At 34.2% G+C, this 23,300-nt stretch overlaps 1 protein-coding gene across 1 annotated transcript; it reads right to left on the minus strand.

The window, feature by feature from the left end:
* Positions 1-324: 324 nt before the first annotated feature.
* On the minus strand, positions 325-21,349 carry LOC130014285 (collagen alpha-1(XII) chain-like). The gene is made up of 6 exons (XM_056103280.1): positions 21,337-21,349; positions 18,983-19,576; positions 18,041-18,133; positions 17,317-17,883; positions 16,505-16,555; positions 325-368 (listed from the first exon to the last, which is right to left on the minus strand). Exons 1-6 carry the CDS (start codon positions 21,347-21,349, stop codon positions 325-327), a joined length of 1,362 nt encoding a protein of 453 aa, XP_055959255.1.
* Between the last annotated feature and the right edge of the window lie 1,951 nt (positions 21,350-23,300).

Raw genomic sequence — 23,300 nt, forward strand, 5'->3', positions numbered from 1 at the left:
GTGGACGAATCCAAAACGAAGATAAGATCAACGCTAGTTGTTCCACAGGCTGAAAAAAAGATGGCATGAAGAATCGTGATTCTCAATAAACGCCTGGTGACACTGAAGAAGATCTACTGCGCTGTAGCATCCGCCCAAAGTTAAGATTATACGGTCGCGTTTATGCGCTTTAGCTGCGTGTGGTGAATTTTATTATTACATTCATGTTATATCAATATCAGGTTTGATGTTATTCGTTAAATAAGCCGATTATTAATTTTTAATTAGTTGATACTTAGTGCCATTGTGGGATGTTAGTTTGTTTATTTTTGTTTCTTAGAAATGCTACTTACTGGTCGTTGGTGGTGGTAAGGTTGGTGGCGATGTTCCTAAAACAGTTAACAAAGTTTGAAATTAACATTGATAATGCGTTGGATATTTTGTACAATTTAAACCTATGATTATATTAAAATAATGCAACATTTGGTGGTTCTCACAAAACATAACTTGGCCTTTGACACATAAACACTTAGGCCAAAGAAGACACAACTTCTTTATACGTGTGGACAAAGTTAGTAAGAAATTCTAAAGATTAAAACGATGAATATCATTGTGTTATATCTTATTATGAAACAGCTGGTGTACACTGGTCAAACATACACGATGAGGAATCCCTCTACCAAACAAATTATTAACAAGTTCTTAATAAAACTAAAAAGCAGAAATAGAACCATAGTTACCTTGTTACAGTTGTTAATATACACCTTACCATTTTCTACAGAGTTTGTCCGATTATATGTAATTTAATACTAAATAATTATATACATGTTAGAACATAAAATATAAATAGTTAAAAACGTCAATGTAATACAAGTATACATAGGATCAAAATAACTAAATCACAATCATACTATACATAAAAGGTTTACAAATCCTTAAATTGTAAAATCAAAACTAGTCACTACTTAACAAGTTCATTTTACTATGCTGTGCTATGAATGGCTCTAATGGGGCATATTTTCATTATAATTATGGTTAGTAATTATACTGTGGCCACGAAATTGATGTTTTGCTGTCAGACCGCAACTAATTAACAATCGACATCTCAAAAGATTGAGTTTGTGTGTGATGGGTATCGAGATTACCATTGTTTTAATACTGAAAGTGTCATCATTCGTAACAGGTATATGTACAATACATAATTAATGCCTACTGACACTATATTAACCATTTCCGACAGAAAATGGGCTTTAATCACAAATTGAATATTTAATGGCACTTTTCTCTTGCAAAAGTCACCTGTTAAATTGATGTTTTGCTGTCAGACCGCAACTAATTAACAATCGACATCTCAAAAGATTGAGTTTGTGTGTGATGGGTATCGAGATTACCATTGTTTTAATACTGAAAGTGTCATCATTCGTAACAGGTATATGTACAATACATAATTAATGCCTACTGACACTATATTAACCATTTCCGACAGAAAATGGGCTTTAATCACTTTTCTCTTGCAAAAGTCACCTGTTAAATATTTAGCAGTATTGTCAGTATCCAGTAGTGAATAGCTACCATCAAATTTTCTGCAAACTATTCGATATTTAATTTTTAGTGTTTTTGTGTAAAAAGTCTCAATAAAAATGTACAGTTGGTCTTAAATTTATCGATGTTTATGACAATGAATGATCCATTGTTATCGAACTGGGTCGAAATGGAAGTAAGTATAATGAGTGTCTTTTGCTGCTAATAATATTATGGATTTTTCACTTCTGTTGAACTTTACCTCGATAATATAAATTTCATGAATTTCCGAAAAATAATTAAATCTAGCGCGGCATTACAGTACATTGTAACATATTACGAATGCATTTCACTAGTCCTGTCCCCCACTAAAGATCCATGAACCGTGAAACGATCCCTGTCCAGAATTGTCAGATAATTATCAAGACGGTGTTTGCGGTACACCAATAGAGCCAACTTTCACACAAATATTGAATAATAAGACAAAACACATGTTAATAACATTGACGTAAACATATAGTTACAAACATAGTATTAACCACCGTGATCATATCGACCACTACACTAAAATACAATATCAACTATCAATAATAAATATTTCTGAAATTAACATGTATAGCGTGTTTTCAAAAAGAAGAAATTTACCACAAAATGAGGAGAAGACTTTGCTTCTAAGTCCTTGTAGCTCTTCAAACTCGGTAACTATAAATCTGTTTTCTTCTATGGGTGGTGTAGCAATTCGATCAACTTCTCGAGTATCAGTCAAACCGATACCAATAACATAAAGATGAATGCCTTTGTTTCTGGCATTTTCGGCTTCTGGGACAGTCTTTCGTGAATTGATATTGGAAACACCATCAGTCACGAGAATACAAATATTATCAACACCGGGTCGATCGCCATTTCGTTGAGTAAACATTTCTTCGTGCATCGTTTTAAGTCCACCCGCCGTATTTGTACTACCGAATCTGTATGGAATATTATCTATGGCATCAAACATTCGCTGTTTTGAATTATACTCGTTCATCTGGAACTGAACGTGTACATCTGTACTGTAAATAACTACACCAACTCGAACACTTCCACTATCAATGTCCGAATATTGTAAAAAGTCTTTCAAGAAATTTAACATTAGCTTAAAGTTAGGCTCTGTTACACTTGTAGACGCGTCCAATACAAAAACCAAATCGATTTGACTACTTTTACAACCTGAAACGATATTTAATCAAAGCAAAACATTCATTAAATAATATACATTTCAGTATCATAAACTACACTACGAGATTTTTTGGAGGAACTTTCTTTTTCTTCTTGTTGGCGACGCTCTTTAAAAAGGCCTAATGCTTCGCCAATTTATGTACGATCGACGTGAAATTCCTGGTCCATATTACTATTGTACTTGTTAATCTAGTCACATAAATGTTCCTTTTATTAAAAAGATTGAAAATGTATAAATGCATGTGTTGTTATTTAAAGTAATATTTGCCGTTTATATTTATATCTTGAGTTGTCAATCTATCACTGGTCGATAATTTTTGGAGGCTGTTTAGTTGAAGCTGTCTTGTTGACGAGATTGCAGGTATTAGCTGTAAACATGGTTAATGATGCCGAAGAAACGGGTGGTTTAAGATTTATTTCAAAGTCTGTAAGAGACATACTAAAATTAATGTTTAAAAAATATTTTACCCGGTTACATATTTAAACCCTTTAACTGTATTGTAATCACATATAACCAGCAATCACATATAACCACTCACCTTTCTTTACAGGTGGTAGAGTTATAGGTATTACCGCTGGCGCTGCAAAATAAAATAAAATACAAAGCTAGCACATAATATCTTTCGTAAATAACTAAATCAAACAAATATTTCGAAGCATTCACTGATATCAGTGTGCAATATTACTTAACTTTAAACATTACCTATATTTACACGATCGTCTTATGAGGACGGTCGATAAAGCTCAATAACATATCATTCTAGCATTCAATTCACTGAAAGTATGGGTCGTATGGTGATATCATAATCTTAAGTACGCATACATAGCATGGTGAACTGTAATATATATCTGTAATCTATGTGATTTCATCGAATACACGCAGATACATTTGCAAGTAATACGTTTTAGGGCTTAAAAATATTTTTAAAAAACCCCCAAAAAACAAGCGTTTCGGGAATGGGAGAAACTGGTCAAAAACTTTATCTTTTTTCCTTAATGTAACAATAATATGGATGCTGGAAGAATTTGTTTATGATAAAAATAAAATAACATAATGGAAAGTCATCTATAATTCTACAGGTTGGCTTGATTAGTGATATAAAATGTTTTAATTGTTATTGCCCTTTCAACTGTACAAATTGTACTGTTCAGATCACTTGAAAGGTAACGGCAGTAAAACTAAGGATAGTTGTTCGGACAAATTAAATTTAAGCATTTACACTGCATTCACTTTTCATCTGACTAAATGTATAAAGGCGACTGTCCAGATACATTGTAAGGTATAGGTAGTAAAATTGAGGATGGGCATTCTGATAAATCAAATGTTATACGTTTACACTGGATTCACATTTAATCTGACAAAATAGATAAAGGGAGGGGGGGGGGGAAGCGCTCAATCTGATGCAAGGATCTAATTGATGGATTCCTTCAAATTTACACAGTTGCGGCACTGATAATGAATAGGAGGGCGGGTGTTACTCAATCTGGTGCAAGGATCTAATTGGATTCCTTGAAACTTACACATTTCTGTGGGTGGTAGTGGTGGCATTGATGCTAAAAATATAATATGTTATAAGAACGTCGACTTAAACGTTTAAGAACAATGAATGTGTAAAATCTGACTATTATTAATAAATACAGATTTTAGTTATGGATAGCTACAGTAAGTAAGGATGTAAATAACTGGAGAATAAAATGTTTTCGGTGGATTTTAGTCCAAGGAATGGGTGAGTCAATTAAAGATTCTCTAGGTAAAATTAACGTGCATATATTGCTAATCTTGACGGGGTATTTGTGAAACAAAACGAGAATAGGTGGAAGATAAACGATAAAATGGACATATCATGAATCAGGAAATTCTAGACTTTCGAATCTTTAATGGAATAATATAATTCTTTATAACTATAAGTATATTCATGATGGTTGGATTTTCACGGAGTCGCCGTCGTAAAATATTAATCTTAAAGATATGTTCTCGTGTACAAACTGGGTGATTTGATGATGTATTTGGACTAAAAGCATATTCAAATAAATGAATCTATCAAAATTTTGCTTCAAATCCTTCTCAAAACACTGTTTTCGCGAGGGAATACCCCTACTATAAAAAATCTATTAAAAGAAGTCATGTTTGTGCCACGCGACTTAGCGGACGCACTACCTAGTAACGGGCGCGAAGCATACACAAGACGATTTTGGTTTTAATCGCTATCCATATATCATAAATGTCAAAGCCTAATTAAATTTTCGGATTAACCACTTCTCACGTCTTTTTCCGTGGTTTTTATATCAGAAAGTGTTGTACGTTTAAATCTTCATCAAGTTTATCAACATATACATCAAACGCTCAACCTTCTCGTGCTACCTTTGACGTGATGTGAGCAGACATCCCTAATCGTCGGGCTTTCGATTAGGAACACCCTTACATTTTTGTTCTGTATGCGTTCAATGGGTCTTTTTAAGGGAATCCAATATTTTTCTAGTAAAATTGGATATTTCTACTTTCCATATATACCATAATTGCCATACTTGTATTTAACATAACCACCCGATATATACTTTTCTGGGAAAGTATCTTTAACGATACATTATGTAAGAAGCAGATAAAGGGTTTGCCGTTCTAGCTATAAGAAGTAAAAAATTACAAAGGAAAAAGTTAATATATTGAAAATTTAAGTTAAATTACGATATTACGTGCAAGCGAAGTTATGAGTACTTGAAGTTTTGGCAAAATGTAGCGCAGATTGGTTAATTGGTTATTTTATCGTTAAGTCTTAACTGCCCGCTGTGTTCTACTTTACTTCTTTAAATAGGAGTCATTCGATGACCCAGAGAGTTGATTATGGTCTTGACATGTGAATACATGTCTAAGTAATAATTTATATAACATTTGAAGGCAAACGAAAGGCCCATAACAGGCAGTTTAAGCTCTTACATAATTTATCTGTAAGTAGGGCGCCCACCATAAATAAATATCGCCAAATCTCTTGACAATTACACCACAATATTTATATATATATATATATATATATATATATATATATATATATATATATATATATATATACCAAGCCTTAAATCAGTTTCGCACATCCATAGTCACTAAATAAACGGCCATGTTGTACTTAATAAGCTATGACCATTTAACCATCCATGGTTACGAGTGCAGGCCATAACATCCGGGCACTTTTGAGTAAAACATAGGTTAGGTGCTCTTGTTTTGAATTTACTCTCGCTGTCTGTTTGACAGGCCGAGATAATCTAGACTACTTTTTTACGAAACATAACAGAAAGCTGGAACAAGAAACTGAATTTAGAAACACGCACGTTAGGCAACTCAATAATTGTTTTAAGAACTTTGTAAAAGTAAAATGAAACTGCTGCTAGTATCATGTTCTTGTCTAACCCGAGTGTTTCAGAGATATTATTTGTACTAAACCAAAAGATGCCGCTGCTAACGGTATAGTTAATGATGAAGCAATTTAAAAAAATAAAACGAACGCAATTTCTAAAGCTGCTTTAATAACCAAAAAGTTAAATGGAGAATTGCACGTGTGATGGCTATTTATGGACTCATACGAGTGTTATCGTACTGCGTGACTATCCAGAAATCAAACCGAGACAAACCACTGAAGCGTGCACATTCGCCGTGTCGAGTTCAACTTTCAGTAGAGGTAATTTTCGCTGCACGGAGCACCCTACTGTAAGTAATAATTTTCTAAATAACGTTGGCCTGCAATAATGATTTAATAATAAAAAAGAATTACTATATTCCCAGAAAAAATGATCAACTCTATTTATCCAAATATTAATTATATAATTATCTATTTATTCATGATATTTTAATCTTAAAATGTTTTTGTGATAAACCGTATTTTCTACTTTCATTTTATTCTGAAATGCTAAATTATATTTGGAATCAAGGGATATAACTCTCAACCAATTGTAATAGCCCATTATTAATTGGCACCGTTAGAACCAAACAATGTGTAGAAAACAATTATCTTCCAATCTGCATCCGTTGCGGTAAAGTACGGAGAACAGCTAATTAGTGTGTTATGTCAATTCAAGGGGGGTATTTTTGATGACCACTGACTTTTTGGTAATGTTTAAAAAACAATGCCGGTTTTGTTTGTAGGAAATTCAAGAGTGTAATGTAAAATGCTTTGGAATCAGTGGAGGTCAGATAATGAAATCTGGACATGCGCGGTTGTTAGAGAATAATATCAAAGTCCATGCTCTCAGTCACGTGATCTTCCACATGGGCGGGAATGATTTAGATAACCGAGAATATGGGTCAGCCGAACACGCTGTATTGGAATTAATGCATACGTTGATACTACCAGTATCTACTTTGATGAAACGACACAACATCAAACATGCCGTTATTATGTCAATTATTACCTAGAGTTAGGACTGTAACCAGTTGACTGATACAAGTTAGTGACCCTGTTTAAAACCGTAACTTGAAGGAATCGGTAATGCCCATCTTTGATCATTACAGTATAAGATAATTGTATTGCTATTATATATGTTATCGTAGTTCAAATTGTATTAGAAATTTTTCAATAATCAATACAATCACATTTATATAGTTTTATATATTTTTATACCTTGACATTTATTAATAAGATCTTTTAATAAATGGCCATTTTCAATTGATTCATTGTGCTGTTGTATTATACGTGCTTTGATCAAATTGAGCAAGATACTGTGTTGGCATTAAAAAAAGATATTCGTTCCTAAATATTTTGTATCATTCCAAAGGATAACAGGAAAGGACATGACACGGTTTTGACTTAGGTTTGGGATTGGATTGAGGCCGGTCGGAACAGACGGGTTGGGGGCCATGCGTGTAAGACAGTTATCAGAAATATGTGTGTTCACCAGCTATCGTAAAAATAGGTTAACAGGCAACAAAACATATACACCTACAGCAGCTAAGTTGTTCAGAATATCCACAAGGAATGTTCGCATATTTTCTTTTGTCACTGAAAAAGGTTATCAGGAATCATTAGAATTTGTTTCTAGTTCTCATCAATATTAACCGCTAATAAACAGAACATGTAGTATGATGAAATTAGTCACCAGAGATTTTTCAAAGTTATCCAGGGCCAAAACTGTGGCTGAAATTATCTGAAATCGTTAAAAATAATATGCTTCTTTATATCATGATCTTAAACACTGTGTATAAATTTAACGTCAATCGGATGATTAATTTGGTCTCTCGAGGGTCCACAATTTTTTAAAAGGTGATCAAGGGCCATAAATCTGGCAGTAATTATTGGATATCGTTGAAAATCGGATATTAACTTTAACCCCTAAAGGAGCCACAAACAATTGTAATCGACGGAATGAAGGACGGGAGTGACGACATTATACGACAACATTTCAGTGTTAACAGTTTTCAATATTACCAAGATATCATGGTATTCCCAAATTGCACTGCATTTAACAAGTCGACATAAAACTAATAAACTTTATTAATGGTACATTTATCAGATTGTTGTTCTGTCGACAGGATTAGTCCCGAAATGACCTAGTTTGTGTTGAGTGGACGTTAAACCCCATTTCTGTCTTTCCCTCTCTGTCGGTAGCAGTTTTTGACGCAAGATGGTACTGTAAACTATTAAATACTTACGAGTACTGATGAAGTGCTTATATATTTTAAGTTCAAGGATTCAAATAACTTGTCAAGTATGATATATTAATGGCATAACATTAGATTCGCTTTTGATGTAGGAAAATATAATATGGAAGGGTGAAAGTGGGTTTTAAAACTTACTCTTTTCTGTGGGCGGTAGCACTGGTGCCGATGCTAAAAGTATATCCCATTAATATAAAGTTGATTTTAAGTAGCTAATGGGACTAGCTATATTGCTAACAAAAATATATTTTTGCTGAATGGAAATGTCATAATGCTACAGGCACAATAAGCAAATCGGTGAGGAATTAAAGTTTCTACTTGGATTTTAGCTAGTGTGATTAAGGATATTACGGTAACTCAAAGGCTGTACTAAAGGAATGCGTTTGGCTACATGTTCGGGATGTCATAATTTGTAGGACAATTTTGAACTAAAATCATTCTTATAAAGCGTAGGGTGGAAGTGTTTTAGTATAATTATTGGATGACACCTTTCTTCTGATTGAATTATATTATATTATGATGTTTAATCAACAAAATTTAATGTAAATATGATTTGCACATTACGAATTAAGTTGTGCTAACATCTGGAAGTAGACATTTACGATTATGATTACTTTACATTATATGAAAAATATATATCATGTTCGTGTGTTTCATTTTACGGAGGGGTGGGGGGTGGGGCATGGATTAAATCTGAAAGCAAACTACTTTTTTCTAAAACAAGGTGTTAGTGCAACGAATCAAACACCCACTAGCAGCTTTTTCGTCAAGATTATCTTTACAAATGACAATTATATAACCGTTCTAACACGTCCTAGTTACCAACGCCAAATAATCTGAGAGCTGTAATTTTAGCACAAAAAGTCTTATGGCCGATGGAGCAGAGATACTGTGACTGTTCAGCAAGTAGGCAAAATATATGCAGAGTAGGCTACGGGCAGCACTATCGATAATTTCCCCACAGCAGAATATTTCCTTATGCCAGGCAACAGTCAAATCTTATGTAGGGTGTACACGAGAAAAACTGACAGACAAGGGTGTCTATTTGACCACCATGATTTGGTCAGGGAAGCTAAGATGGATATTTTTTTTAAAAAGCGGCCTCTACATATCTATTCAACATTACCATGACTTACCAGTTGTTTCTGGTTCTGAATCTAATAATACAAGAGTCAGGATAAATCTTATATAATCAATTAATGATAAAGTTGACGAACGCTATGGGAATTGCCCTCATCTGACAAAAAGCTTTTACATATTTGCTATCAATGAAAGGTATAAAAATTTGTTTCAGAGGAGGGCTAACGAAACAACACAAAAGTCAGTCCAGAACAATCGTTCAATATCAATCAATCCATAATAATATAAGTACCTTTACATAATGGAATTATGTAAGTTTAAGCACAAAAATGAAAACATTATGCGATTTTGTCTGCACACTTATAAAGATTCGCGATATATCTTCTCATAAAAGACTTCCCCAATTACTTACTAAACAAATGTTTAAATAATACGTATTAAAGATAAACTCTAATTCCACCAAAACATGAATTTAGATTCGGGTTAGCTAAAAATATTAAAAATATTTACTTACAGACGCAGAAAGAGGAGAAAACCTTTTGTCGAAGCCCTTGAAGTTCATCAAACTCGTTAACTATAAATCTGTTTTCTTCTATGGGTGGTGTAGCAATTCGATCAACTTCTCGAGTATCAGTCAGACCGATACCAATAACATAAAGATGAATGCCCTTGTTTCTGGCATTTTCGGCTTCTGGTACAGTCTTTCGTGAATTGATATTGGAAACACCATCAGTCACGAGAATACAAATATTATCAACATTAGGTCGATCACCATTTTGTCGAGTAAACATTTCCTCATGCATTGTCCGAAGTCCATCCGCTGTGTTAGTGCTGCCAAATCTGTATGGAATATTATCTATGGCATCATACACTTGTTGTCTTGTCCTATACTGGTTCATTTGGAACTGTACGTGTACTTCTGTACTGTAAATAACTATACCAACTCTTACATTTCCGCCATCAATGTCCGCAATTTCTAAAAAGCCTTTCAAGAAGTCCAGCATCAGTTTAAAGTTAGGCTCTGTCACACTTGTAGAAGCATCCAATACAAAGACCATATCAATTTTAATTTCACTGCAACCTGAAGTTAAATGTAATAGTTTGCACTACACGTATATTGCCAATGGGCTGTACGAAATACCAAAAAAATCCGAAAACAAAGTACCGAAAATTCCGCAAAAATTCCAAAAAATACCGAAAAAAACCTCGAAAAAAACCCGAAATATTTTGAAAAAAACTTTCTTGATACTAATTACAGAAATACCGAAAAGCCTAAAAAAAACAACACTAATTACTGAAGAAACCCTAGGCCAGACATAAAAAAATGTTAGCTGTGTCACGCATAAAGATTGTGGTGGATTCTAGACTGGTCATGAATCACAACAGGTCCCGCATAAGCCTTGTGGGGCACTGTAGGTGGGTCATGCTAGGCCACTTATAAGAATTTTGGGGCACTCTAGGTGGGTCATGTGTATTGAGGGCTTTTCGTATTTTTGGGGTAATTAGTATTAAAAAGTTTTTCGGGATTTTATCGGGTTTTTTCGCTAATTTTTGGTTTTTTTCGGGAATTTTTTCGGAATTTCCGATTTTTCGGTATATACTCTTCATAAAAAGTAAGGGATATTGAAATGCAAATACCTATACAGGCTGTGATATGATAAATAGTCATGGACACTTGACATGCTTTGAGAGTTTGTTCACAGATGAAGAACTTATCACCCCAACAGAACCACTGCGCTGCACATGCGACACGCAATAGCACCATAAACGTGGGAGGGGTTCATTGTCAAATTTGACACTTCAAGGAAGGGTTGATGAAAACTGCCGCGTGATGGTTTATCTATCCATGTTTGCTTTCCTAGCGTATCTTTGCTTTAGTGTGTTAGTTTAATTTGATCGGGAGACGTGTTCGTCGACGTCAACGTCAACCGACAACACTGCAAGAATTGGCCGTGGCACTGCAAGATTGCCCCAAATCGTGATTGGGCGGTTGATTAGGAGCATGCCACGACGAATTGCTGAATGTCTGAGGACTGGTGGAGCAATTACTCATTATTAAGACAAAAATCAAAAACGTCTATTTTCACTTTGACGGTGTATCTCTTTACGAGTGAAATGGGGCCGTCATTGTTTCTGAATATCCCCTACTTTTTTGGAAGAGTATATAGCACAGCCGTTGCTAATATTGTTTACAATTCTGGCTATAATTATTGTTTTTATCTGAAATCCTCTAAGAATCCATAAAGTCATATCAATGCACAATTAAATACCTTTTTGTGCTGGCGGTAGTGTAATTCCAACTGGGGTAGGAGCTGAAATCAAAATATGATAACCAATATGTATATATGTATGGTTTAGATATACATTTTCATAGGCATTGAAGAATGTGCATTTTTATATGGTAAGGTCTAAAGAATGAAGCATAACTAAAAAAAAACCAGTGGTCATTGTGTAGATTATTCATGTCATCATATCATAATTCAAACATTTTGTACTAGGCTGTAGACTATTACTTTTAATTGGTACTTAATAAACATTGAATTTGATTGTACGCTGGGTTCTATAAACCTTAAATGAGCATAGACTGCTCCGCATTACAAAACTCATAATATATATCCATATTTATGCCACTGAACAGAATACCCCAGATAACGATAATACAAATAGCTTAATGACTAGTCAATTTGATGCAAAAAGAATTTGCCAAATATGTTTGTGGGTGTGAGTGTGGGGGTGAGGGGTGCAGCTCGCCGTCAAAAGCCTTCTTGTTCTCACTAACGTTTCATAATTTCCTGAAAACGAAAGATAATAATATAAAAGATAGGTTGGCAGGCAACGAAACATACACCCACAACAGCTATTTCGCCCAATGGGTCAACATGGGTTGCCGCATATTTATTCTTTTGTAGGTAATTGGGGGTATTTACAAGAAATTTCATACAGATCAGATTATAACTTTTGTCGTTTGAGGGTTAACAAGGTTCTACAAACTGAAAAGAGGGCTTTAACTCTGAAAGTTAATAACATAAATTTTTGAAATTCAATAGGCTTCTTTGTGTCGCTAATTTAAATAAAGCATACGTATTTCGGATGATAACTTTTGGCGTTAGAGGGTTCACAAGGTTCAATAAAGTGAAACAAGGGCCATAACTTTAGACCTAATAAACGGAAATTGCTGAAATTCAATAGGCTTCTTTGTTTCACTAATTCAATAGGCTTCTTCGTTTCACTAATTTAAATGACACGTACAAATTTCATACAAATCGGCAGATAACTTTAGATGTTAGAGCGTTCAAAAAGTGCAACAAAGTGAAACAAGGGCCATAACTCTAGAAGTAATTAAGGGAAATTCAATAGGGTTCTTCGTTTCACTAATTCAAATAATGCATATAAATTTCACAAAGATGGGATGTTAAATTTTGGCGTTAGAGCGTTCACCAAAGTGAAACAAAGGCCATAACTCGAGACGTAATAAACGGAAATTATTGAAATTAAACAGGCTTCTTCATCTCTCTAATATAAACAACTGGGGGTGGGGTGGGGCGCTATGGGGGCGACGGCAATATACGTCCACATTTCCATGTGGGCGCTTAAACACGGTTATGCATGTTTAACAATGTTAATAATTTTCGATGTTTGTCCATTATCAAAGGGGGGATTCCATGTGGACCTGTAATAACGAAAAATGGGGTAGAATGAACAGGAATTTTTAAAAGTTTTATAGGCTTGAGTCATGCCGGGTCCGTTAAAGGGGTAGAGTGTGGTAAGGTGGAGGGGTGTACTTTAATGGGTTGTGGGTGAGGGAGTGTCATGGGAGTGTGGTAAGGTGGAGGGCTGCACTGTAATGGGTTGTGGGTGAGGGAGTGTCATGGGAGTGTGGTAAGGGGGGGTGTGTGTACTGTAATGGGTTGTGGGTGAGGGAGTGTCATGGGTTGTGGATAATGGAACATGTATATAATTTCTAAGGCTATAAGGATGGAAATTTAATTTTAAATCAAAACCACTATGGGTATTTTTGAACGAAATGAAACAACAGAAAAGCGAGAGGATAGTGTTTTTTTAAGGATATTGCTATCTTTCAGACATGTACGTGGAAATGGGCTTCATTCCAAACTCAAACTTACTGGTAGTTGTTGTCGTTGCTGGAACTGGTGCTGAAGTAGCAAATGTATCCAAAACGTTTAATTTAATACATCATATTACTTATCATTTAGCACAGAACTTAGTTGTTAGAAATTGTTTGCACCAGGAATATGGATAGATTCTTTAATTAAGTATCTAGATACATACTGTGTAAATTGAACAGTGTGTACCTTTATAATATTATGATAAAATGAAATACATTGATTCTGCTTCACTGGCAAAATGACTGGAAAATCAAATTAAATTTTCACGCGCATATTTTCCATGGCAAAATCATTGGTACCTTTATAATATTATGATAAAATGAAATACATTTATTCTGCTTCACTGGCAAAATGACTGGAAAATCAAAATAAATTTTCACGGGTATATTTTCCATGGCAAAATCATTGGTACTTTCTTCAAATTTGGTAAAACTGCTTTGAGATGGTACGTTTAAGTATATTAGAAATCGTTGTAAAGTTTTGAGGAAAATTTTCTGCAGGGTTAGTTTCAAAACTATAGCAAATAACTGATGTTAAGAAATATGTAATTTAAGGGGCATTGACAAGACCGTTTGTAGCAAATTTATCATGGGCATCGAATATGTTATGTGATTGAAATATATAAAACAACGAAAGGACAAATGATTCGGTTCTTAACGGAGGTCAATCTAACATGGTTAATATTACTATATGGAATAGGATTAAGGGGTATACTTAAGTATAATTTTGAGCATATGGTGTGTGTGGGTGGGTGGGTGGGGAGGGGGTATCTTTATGGGTATTGCTGCTACCTTAAAAGCATGTACGTGGAATAGGGGCTTCATTCCAAACCCACACGTACTAGCAGATACCGTTGTTGTCGTTCTTGGAACAACTGGTACATTAGAAAATGTACTCATATCTTTTAGTTTCATCGAACATAATATTTTTCTAATAAGTTATTTGATTAAAATATATAAAGACATATATTTCGGTACCTAGCGGTGAAGAATCTAAATGGTTAATATTACTATATGAAATAAGATTAGGGATTTAGGGATACACTTGAAGTATAATTTTGAGCATATAGACGGAGGGAGGGGTGGGGTTGGGGGTGGGGGTAGGGGCATCTTTATGGGTATTGCTACCTTACAACCGTGTACGTGGGAAAGGGGCTACATTCCGAACCCAGACTTACTAGACGTTACTGTTGTTGTCGTTCTTGGAACAACTGGTACTGAAGTAGGAAAAGTACTCATATCCTTTAGTTTCATCGATCATCATTTAGCATATCGCACTGAACTTGAGACGTTAGAAATTATTTGAAGTAAATTTGTGGTGGATACATCCAGTACTTGTTATTCTGACACACGTGTATCTAGATGTAGATATCTGTTGCGTTACGTTTTAAATTACTGATGTTTAATTCATATCTTTCTCGATCGATATTGTGAATGATACAGCTCATATTATAAAACAATTCAGGTTGGTAACCACGGTAGTGATTGAATACATTATAATTATTTTTCGAACTATTACAGAACATATCCATAGTTGTATAATCAATCTAAGCATATTTGACATCTTCAATAATACAATGACTGAAACCAAATTTATTTACAAAGAAGAGATACCTTTAATTTCAGAAAAGATTTCCAATTACAGTGTACGTATTCTTTGACCAAATCATATCAATCTGATCTTAAGATAGTAGGATGTTTAGTTAAGCCCTACCAAATGTGGCAAACTTAAATTGCCAAAGTATTTGATAAATTGTGGGCGTCATCATTATGTTCAAGTAGATATTACAAACTAAAATGTGACAAGAAATGTGTGTTCATCTGGACAGTCATGTCAAGTGGCAAACTTTCACTGACGTGTACAATTCTATGGTGTGTATGTTTTGTCAAAAAGGTCGCGTAAATGAGCTTTACTGGGTCATTTGCCGAAAATGCCAACGATGAGGATAAGTTAACAATCTGTATTCCCCAAAAAATATACCGAATTCATTAAGAGGCACAACGTCTGCTAAATAAGGAAATGTGATGAAAAAGAATTGTGTACTTACATATACATAAAGATGAAAACACCTTGTCTCTAAGTCCTTGTAGTTCATCAAAGTCCTTAACTATGAACCTGTTTTCTTCTATGGGTGGTGTAGCAATTCGATCAACTTCTCGAGTATCAGTCAAACCGATACCAATAACATAGAGATGAATACCCTTGTTTCTAGCACTTTCGGCTTCTGGGACAGTTTTTCGTGAATTAATATTTGAAACACCGTCAGTAACAAGAATACAAATATTATCAACATCAGGTCGATCACCATTTCTGGCAGTAAACATTTCTTCGTGCATCTTTTTCAGCCCACCTGCGGTATTAGTACTACCAAACCTGTATGGAATATTATCTATGGCATCAAACATTCGCTGTTTTGAATTATACTCGTTCATTTGGAACTGTACGTGTACGTCTGTACTGTAAATAACTACACCAACTCTTACACTACCACCATCAATATCAGCAACATTTAAGAAGTCTTTCAAAAACTTCAACATGAGTTTGAAGTTAGGCTCTGTGACACTGGTTGAAGCATCCATAACAAACACCAAATCAATCCTAGTATCGTCACAACCTAAACGAAAAATGTTTCTGGCTAAATATGCACTAGATACTAATTTGAAAGCAAATAACACACAATTAAATGGTCTGAGATAATAGAACAACGGATTATTTGGTTATGTAAATCCTAAAACGGCATGCTTCCTTAATTTGGATGAATTATCGTACTTACCTTTAAATCGTAGGCTTGCGTTGATCTTAGAATACGATTATAAATTTCATTTTATATTTTAACGTGTAATTCACACACATATTGCTTATTACATACGAATGTGGTTGTAATTCACACACATATTTCTTATTCATACGAATTTGTTTGTCATTTTGTACTTACTTGATTCTTTAGGAGGAGGACGAGTGATGGGAATAGGAGTTGGATCAGGAGCTGAAAAAAGGTCCAGGGGCTATTAAAAACAGTCTAAATTCAACTTGTTTCATTTATACGATTCTCACAGATATCATAAATAATAATAATAACAATAATAACAATAATAATAATATTTGAATTTGATTGAAATTTAAGACATGAAGGAACTTCTGTAGAAATATAAGTCACTGTTCAATTATATATTTCCAGGCAAACGCAATCAATCCGATACGAAACATGTTAACTAGAATGTTGACTGTAAATAAAACATGCAATGCGACACAAAAGAATAGTTTTGGTATAAAACAAATCGTACATCCAAACGTGTGTTATAAGGAGACGGTTTGTGAAAGAAAAATAGAACATTAAATATAAAGAAATGTTAGCAAATCAAATACGTATGCTAAATCTAAAATGATGAGATATAAGATGTGATTTGCTAATTAAAAACAAAATTAAAGAGAATGGACAACATTACTACACCCATACATATATATTAATTAGATGAAAAGAGAACTGTAAATAATATAGATGTTATAGACGTATTTGGTAAGAAACTTGTCGAATTAAGGGACATAGAATATCCGGAACACAGAAAGAACGATATATATATTGTTAAATAAAACGAAAAGATAACTGTACGTTATGTGATAAGTTTGGCTAAAAAGTAACCGAACGATCAAAGACAATAGGACAACATAGAAAAACAGAAGAAGACATGTTGCTGAAAGATATGTTTGAGACAGAACAATAAGGATAGGTTATAAATGTATACTTGCATATGCACAAAGATGAAAAGACTTTATCTCGAAGAGCTCTCAATTCATCAAACTCCTGTACTATAAATCTGTTTTCTTCAATAGGTGGTGTAGCAATTTGGTCAACTTCTCGAGTATCAGTCAACCCGATACCAATAACATAAAGATGGATGTTTTTATTTCTAGCAGCAACAGCTTCTGGTACAGTTCTTCGGGAATTGATATTTGAAACACCATCAGTCACGAGAATACAAATATTATCAACGTTAGGTCGATCACCATTTTTTCGAGTAAACATTTCCTCATGCATTGTCCGGAGCCCATCAGCTGTGTTAGTACTTCCATATCTGTATGGAATGTTATCTATAGCATCAAACACTTGTTGTTTTGTCCTATACTGGTTCATTTGAAACTGCATGTGGACCTCTGTACTGTAAATAACTACACCCACTCTTACATTACCGCCGTCAATATTAGCAACTTGTAGGAAGTCTTTCAAGAAATCTAGCATCAGTTTAAAATTGGGTTCAGTTACACTGGTAGAGGCATCCAACACAAAGACCAAATCAAGTCTGGTATTACTACAGCCTGAAGTAAAACGTATGGATTGATATCGACCAGCAAGTCATACATCTCGAATGCATTTTATAAGCTGACAAAACAGAAAGCGAAAACCCCGCAATATAGATTTATGTTAAATATTTAATTTGCACATTAGCAGTTGGAATATTGATTTTCTACTTACTTCCAATTTCCTTGGGAGGAGGAAGTGTGATAGGAATAGGATCGGGAGCTACAAAAAAATATAAAAGATAATATACAAGACAGTTTTTATTATGGTAGGAGTTAAAACAAATGACAATTCTGTTTGCCTTTTTCAGCCTAGAATGATGGATTTGATCCAAGAACTTGAAATGACGTAGAAAGTAAAACAAAATTACAAAGGATCAATTCATGAATACCTGTACTGGATAGCACAATGTCAACAATTTGGTACATAATTAATGACAGTGCTGCACATTAGATTTAGTGCCGTGAGCAGGATAGTCTTGTCGTTTCTATTATCGAACGTGAGAAAGAATGTGTAACAGGATAGGCTTACAATAATCCGAACTAAATAAAACATAATTATTAGTTTCAGGTAAAAAAAAAGAAATGTAGAATAAGTTTTTAAATAGAAACAAAATATTAAATGGACAAAATCAAATCAATTATGTATGCTACATATAAAATGATGAAATAAGACTTGATTTACCGGACACCACAGATATTAGTTACTCATTTAAGAGAATGGACAACAGAATAACATTATTACACCCACACAACACTACAATATGCATATTAGATTATTAATTAGATGAATAGAGAACTGTATATAAGATGTTATAGACGTTTTCGGTTAGAAAATTGTTGAATTAAAGAACAAAAAAATTAGACAACAGATAAGAACAGACGGGCGGTGGTTCCTGAAATAAAGCTTGAATATTTGAGTCACCGAAAGAACGATATATATTGTTAAATAAACGAAAAGACAACTGTATATAAGTCGATAGACTTTGTTAAAAAGTATTTGAACGGTAGAAGAGAAAATAGGAGAAAACAGCAAAGGAGAAGAAGACATGTTTCTGAAAGATATGTTTGAGACAGAACAATAAGGACAGCGTAATAAACGTATACTTGCATATACACAGCGATGAAAAGACTTTATCTCGAAGAGCTCTCAATTCATCAAACTCCTGTACTATGAATCTGTTTTCTTCCACCGGTGGTGTAGCAATTTGGTCAACTTCCCGAGTATCAGTCAACCCGATGCCAATAACATAAAGATGGATGTTTTTATTTCTAGCAGCAACAGCTTCTGGCACAGTTCTTCGGGAATTGATATTTGAAACACCATCAGTCACGAGAATACAAATATTATCAACGTTAGGTCGATCACCATTTTGTCGAGTAAACATTTCCTCATGCATTGTCCGAAGTCCATCCGCTGTGTTAGTACTACCGAATCTGTATGGAATGTTATCTATAGCATCAAACACTTGTTGTTTTGTCCTATATTGGTTCATTTGAAACTGCATGTGGACCTCTGTACTGTAAATAACTACACCCACTCTTACATTACCGCCGTCAATATTAGCAACTTGTAGAAAGTCTTTCAAGAAATCTAGCATCAGTTTAAAATTGGGTTCAGTTACACTGGTAGAGGCATCCAACACAAAGACCAAATCAAGTCTGGTATTACTACAGCCTGAAGTAAAACATATGGATTGATATCGACCAGCTAGTCATACATCTCGAATACATTTTATAAGCTGACAAAACAGAAGGCGAAACCCCCACAAAATAAATTTATGTTAAATATTTAGTTTGCACATTAGCAGTTGGAATATTGATTTTCTACTTACTTCCAATTTCCTTGGGAGGAGGAAGTGTGATAGGAATAGGATCGGGAGCTACAAAAAATATAAAATATATTATACAAGACAGTTTTTATTATGGTAGGAGTTAAAACAAATGACAGTCCTGTTTACCTTTTTTCAACCTAGAATGATGGATTTGACCCAAGAACTTGAAATGACGTAGAAACTAAAAAAAATGACAAAGGATCAAGATAACCCAATTTAGCATATGAACTCCTTGATTGGACAGCACAGTATCAGCAATTTATATATAAAATAGGAAAGTCATAATAATCAAGAAAACGTTATTGGCTTTGAAAAGTGGCACATTCAAAGAGCTTGTAAATCAACTAAAATAAGGACGCAAGTCATGTTTGGTACGTGATTAATGATAGTGCTGCACATTAGATTTAGTGCCGTGAACAGGATAGTCTTGCATTTTCTATTATCGACCGTGAGAAAGAATGTGTAACAGCATAGAACATATAAGTGTTAGGTAAAAAAGAAAAAGAAATGTAGAGTAGGTGTTTTAATAAAGAAAAGTATCAAATAAAAAGTATCAAATGAAATACGTATGCTACATATAAAATGATGAGAAAACGGCTTGATTTACCGGATACCAGAGGTATTAGTTACACATTTAAGAGAACGGGCAACGGAATAACATTATTACACCCATACAACACTATAATATATTAATTAGATGAACAGAGAACTGTATATAAGATGTTATAGATGTGTTTGGTTAGAAAGTTGTTCAAAATAGAACGGAAAGTAAGATAACAGATAAGAATAAAGGGGCAGTGGGTGCTGAAGTAAAGCTTGGATATTTGAGACACCGAAAGAACGATATATATATTGTTAAACGAAACGAAAAGAAAACTATACATAGGTTGATATGTTTTGTTAGAAAGTATTTGAACGGTGGAAGAGACAATATGACAAAACAAAACAAAAAACAGAAGAAGGCATGTTTCTGAAAGATATGTTTGAGACAGAACAATGCGGGCAGTGTTATAAAGGTATACTTGCATATGCACAGCGATGAAAAGACTTTATCTCGAAGAGCTCTCAATTCATCAAACTCCTGTACTATGAATCTGTTTTCCTCCACCGGTGGTGTAGCAATTTGGTCAACTTCGCGAGTATCAGTCAACCCAATACCAATAACATAAAGATGGATGTTTTTATTTCTAGCAGCCACAGCCTCTGGTACAGTTCTTCGGGAATTGATATTTGAAACACCATCAGTTACGAGAATACAAATATTATCAACATTAGGTCGATCACCATTTTGTCGAGTAAACATTTCCTCATGCATTGTCCGAAGTCCATCCGCTGTGTTAGTACTACCGAATCTGTATGGAATGTTATCTATAGCATCAAACACGTGTTGTTTTGTCCTATACTGGTTCATTTGAAACTGCATGTGAACCTCTGTACTGTAAATAACTACACCCACTCTTACATTACCGCCGTCAATATTAGCAACTTGTAAAAAGTCTTTCAAGAAATCTAGCATCAGTTTAAAATTGGGTTCCGTTACACTGGTAGAGGCATCCAACACAAAGACCAAATCAAGTCTGGTATTACTACAGCCTGAAGTAAAACGTATGAATTGATATCGACCAGCAAGTCATACATCTCGAATACATTTTATAAGCTGACAAAACAGAAGGCGAAAACCCCGCAATATACATTATGTTAAATATTTTGTTTGCACATTAGCAGTTGGAATATTGATTTTCTACTTACTTCCAATTTCCTTGGGAGGAGGAAGTGTGATAGGAATAGGATCGGGAGCTACAAAAAATATAAAATATATTATACAAGACAGTTTTTATTATGGTAGGAGTTAAAACAAATGACAGTCCCGTTTGCCTTTTTTCAACCTAGAATGATGGATTTCACCGAAGAAATTGAAATGACGTAGAAGGTAAAGACAAATTTACAAAGGATCAAGATAACCCAATTTAGCATATGAACTCCTTTATTGGACAGCACAGTATCAACAATTTATATATAAAATAGGACAGTCATAATAATCAAGAAAACGTTATTGGTTTGAAAAGTGGAACATTCAAAGAGCTTGTAAATCAACTAAAATAAGGACGCAAGTCATGTTTGGCACGTGATTAATAATAGTGCTGCACATTAGATTGAGTGCCGTGACCAGGATAGTCTTGCATTTTCTATTATCGACCGTGAGAAAGAATGTGTAACAACATAGAACATATTAGTGTTAGGTAAAAAAGAAAAAGAAATGTAGAGTAGGTGTTTTAATAAAAAAAAGTATCAAGTGAAATACGTATGATACATATAAAATGATGAGAAAAAGACTTGATTTACCGGATACCAGAGGTATTAGTTACACATTTAAGAGAACGGGCAAGGGAATAACATTATTAAACCCATACAACACTATAATATATTAATTAGATGAACAGAGAACTGTATATAAGATGTTTGGTTAGAAACTTGTTGAAAATAGAACGGAAAGTAAGATAACAGATAAGAATAAAGGGGCAGTGGTTGCTGAAGTAAAGCTTGGATATTTGAGACACCGAAAGAACGATATATATTGTTAAACAAAACGAAAAGAAAACTGTACATAGGTTGATACGTTTTGTTAGAATGTATTTGAACGGTAGAAGAGACAATATGACAAAACAAAAAAAACAAAAACAGAAGAAGGCATTTTTCTGAAAGATATGTTTGAGACAGAACAATACGGACAGTGTTATAAATGTATACTTGCATATGCACAGCGATGAAAAGACTTTATCTCGAAGAGCTCTCAATTCATCAAACTCCTGTACTATGAATCTGTTTTCCTCCACCGGTGGTGTAGCAATTTGGTCAACTTCGCGAGTATCAGTCAACCCGATACCAATAACATAAAGATGGATGTTTTTATTTCTAGCAGCCACAGCTTCTGGTACAGTTCTTCGGGAATTGATATTTGAAACACCATCAGTTACGAGAATACAAATATTATCAACATTAGGTCGATCACCATTTTGTCGAGTAAACATTTCCTCATGCATTGTCCGAAGTCCATCCGCTGTGTTAGTACTACCGAATCTGTATGGAATGTTATCTATAGCATCAAACACTTGTTGTTTTGTCCTATACTGGTTCATTTGAAACTGTATGTGGACCTCTGTACTGTAAATAACTACACCCACTCTTACATTACCGCCGTCAATATTAGCAACTTGTAAAAAGTCTTTCAAGAAATCTAGCATCAGTTTAAAATTGGGTTCAGTTACACTGGTAGAGGCATCCAACACAAAGACCAAATCAAGTCTGGTATTACTACAGCCTGAAGTAAAACGTATGGATTGATATCGACCAGCAAGTCATACATCTGGAATACATTTTATAAGCTGACAAAACAGAAGGCGAAAACCCCGCAATATAAATTATGTTAAATATTTTGTTTGCACATTAGCAGTTGAAATATTGATTTTCTACTTACTTCCAATTTCCTTGGGAGGAGGAAGTGTGATAGGAATAGGATCGGGAGCTACAAAAAATATAAAAGATAATATACAAGACAGTTTTTATTATGGTAGAAGTTAAAACAAATGACAATTCTGTTTG

Source organism: Patella vulgata, chromosome 9, assembly GCF_932274485.2.
Source record: "Patella vulgata chromosome 9, xgPatVulg1.2, whole genome shotgun sequence".
Lineage (NCBI taxonomy): Eukaryota > Metazoa > Mollusca > Gastropoda > Patellidae > Patella > Patella vulgata.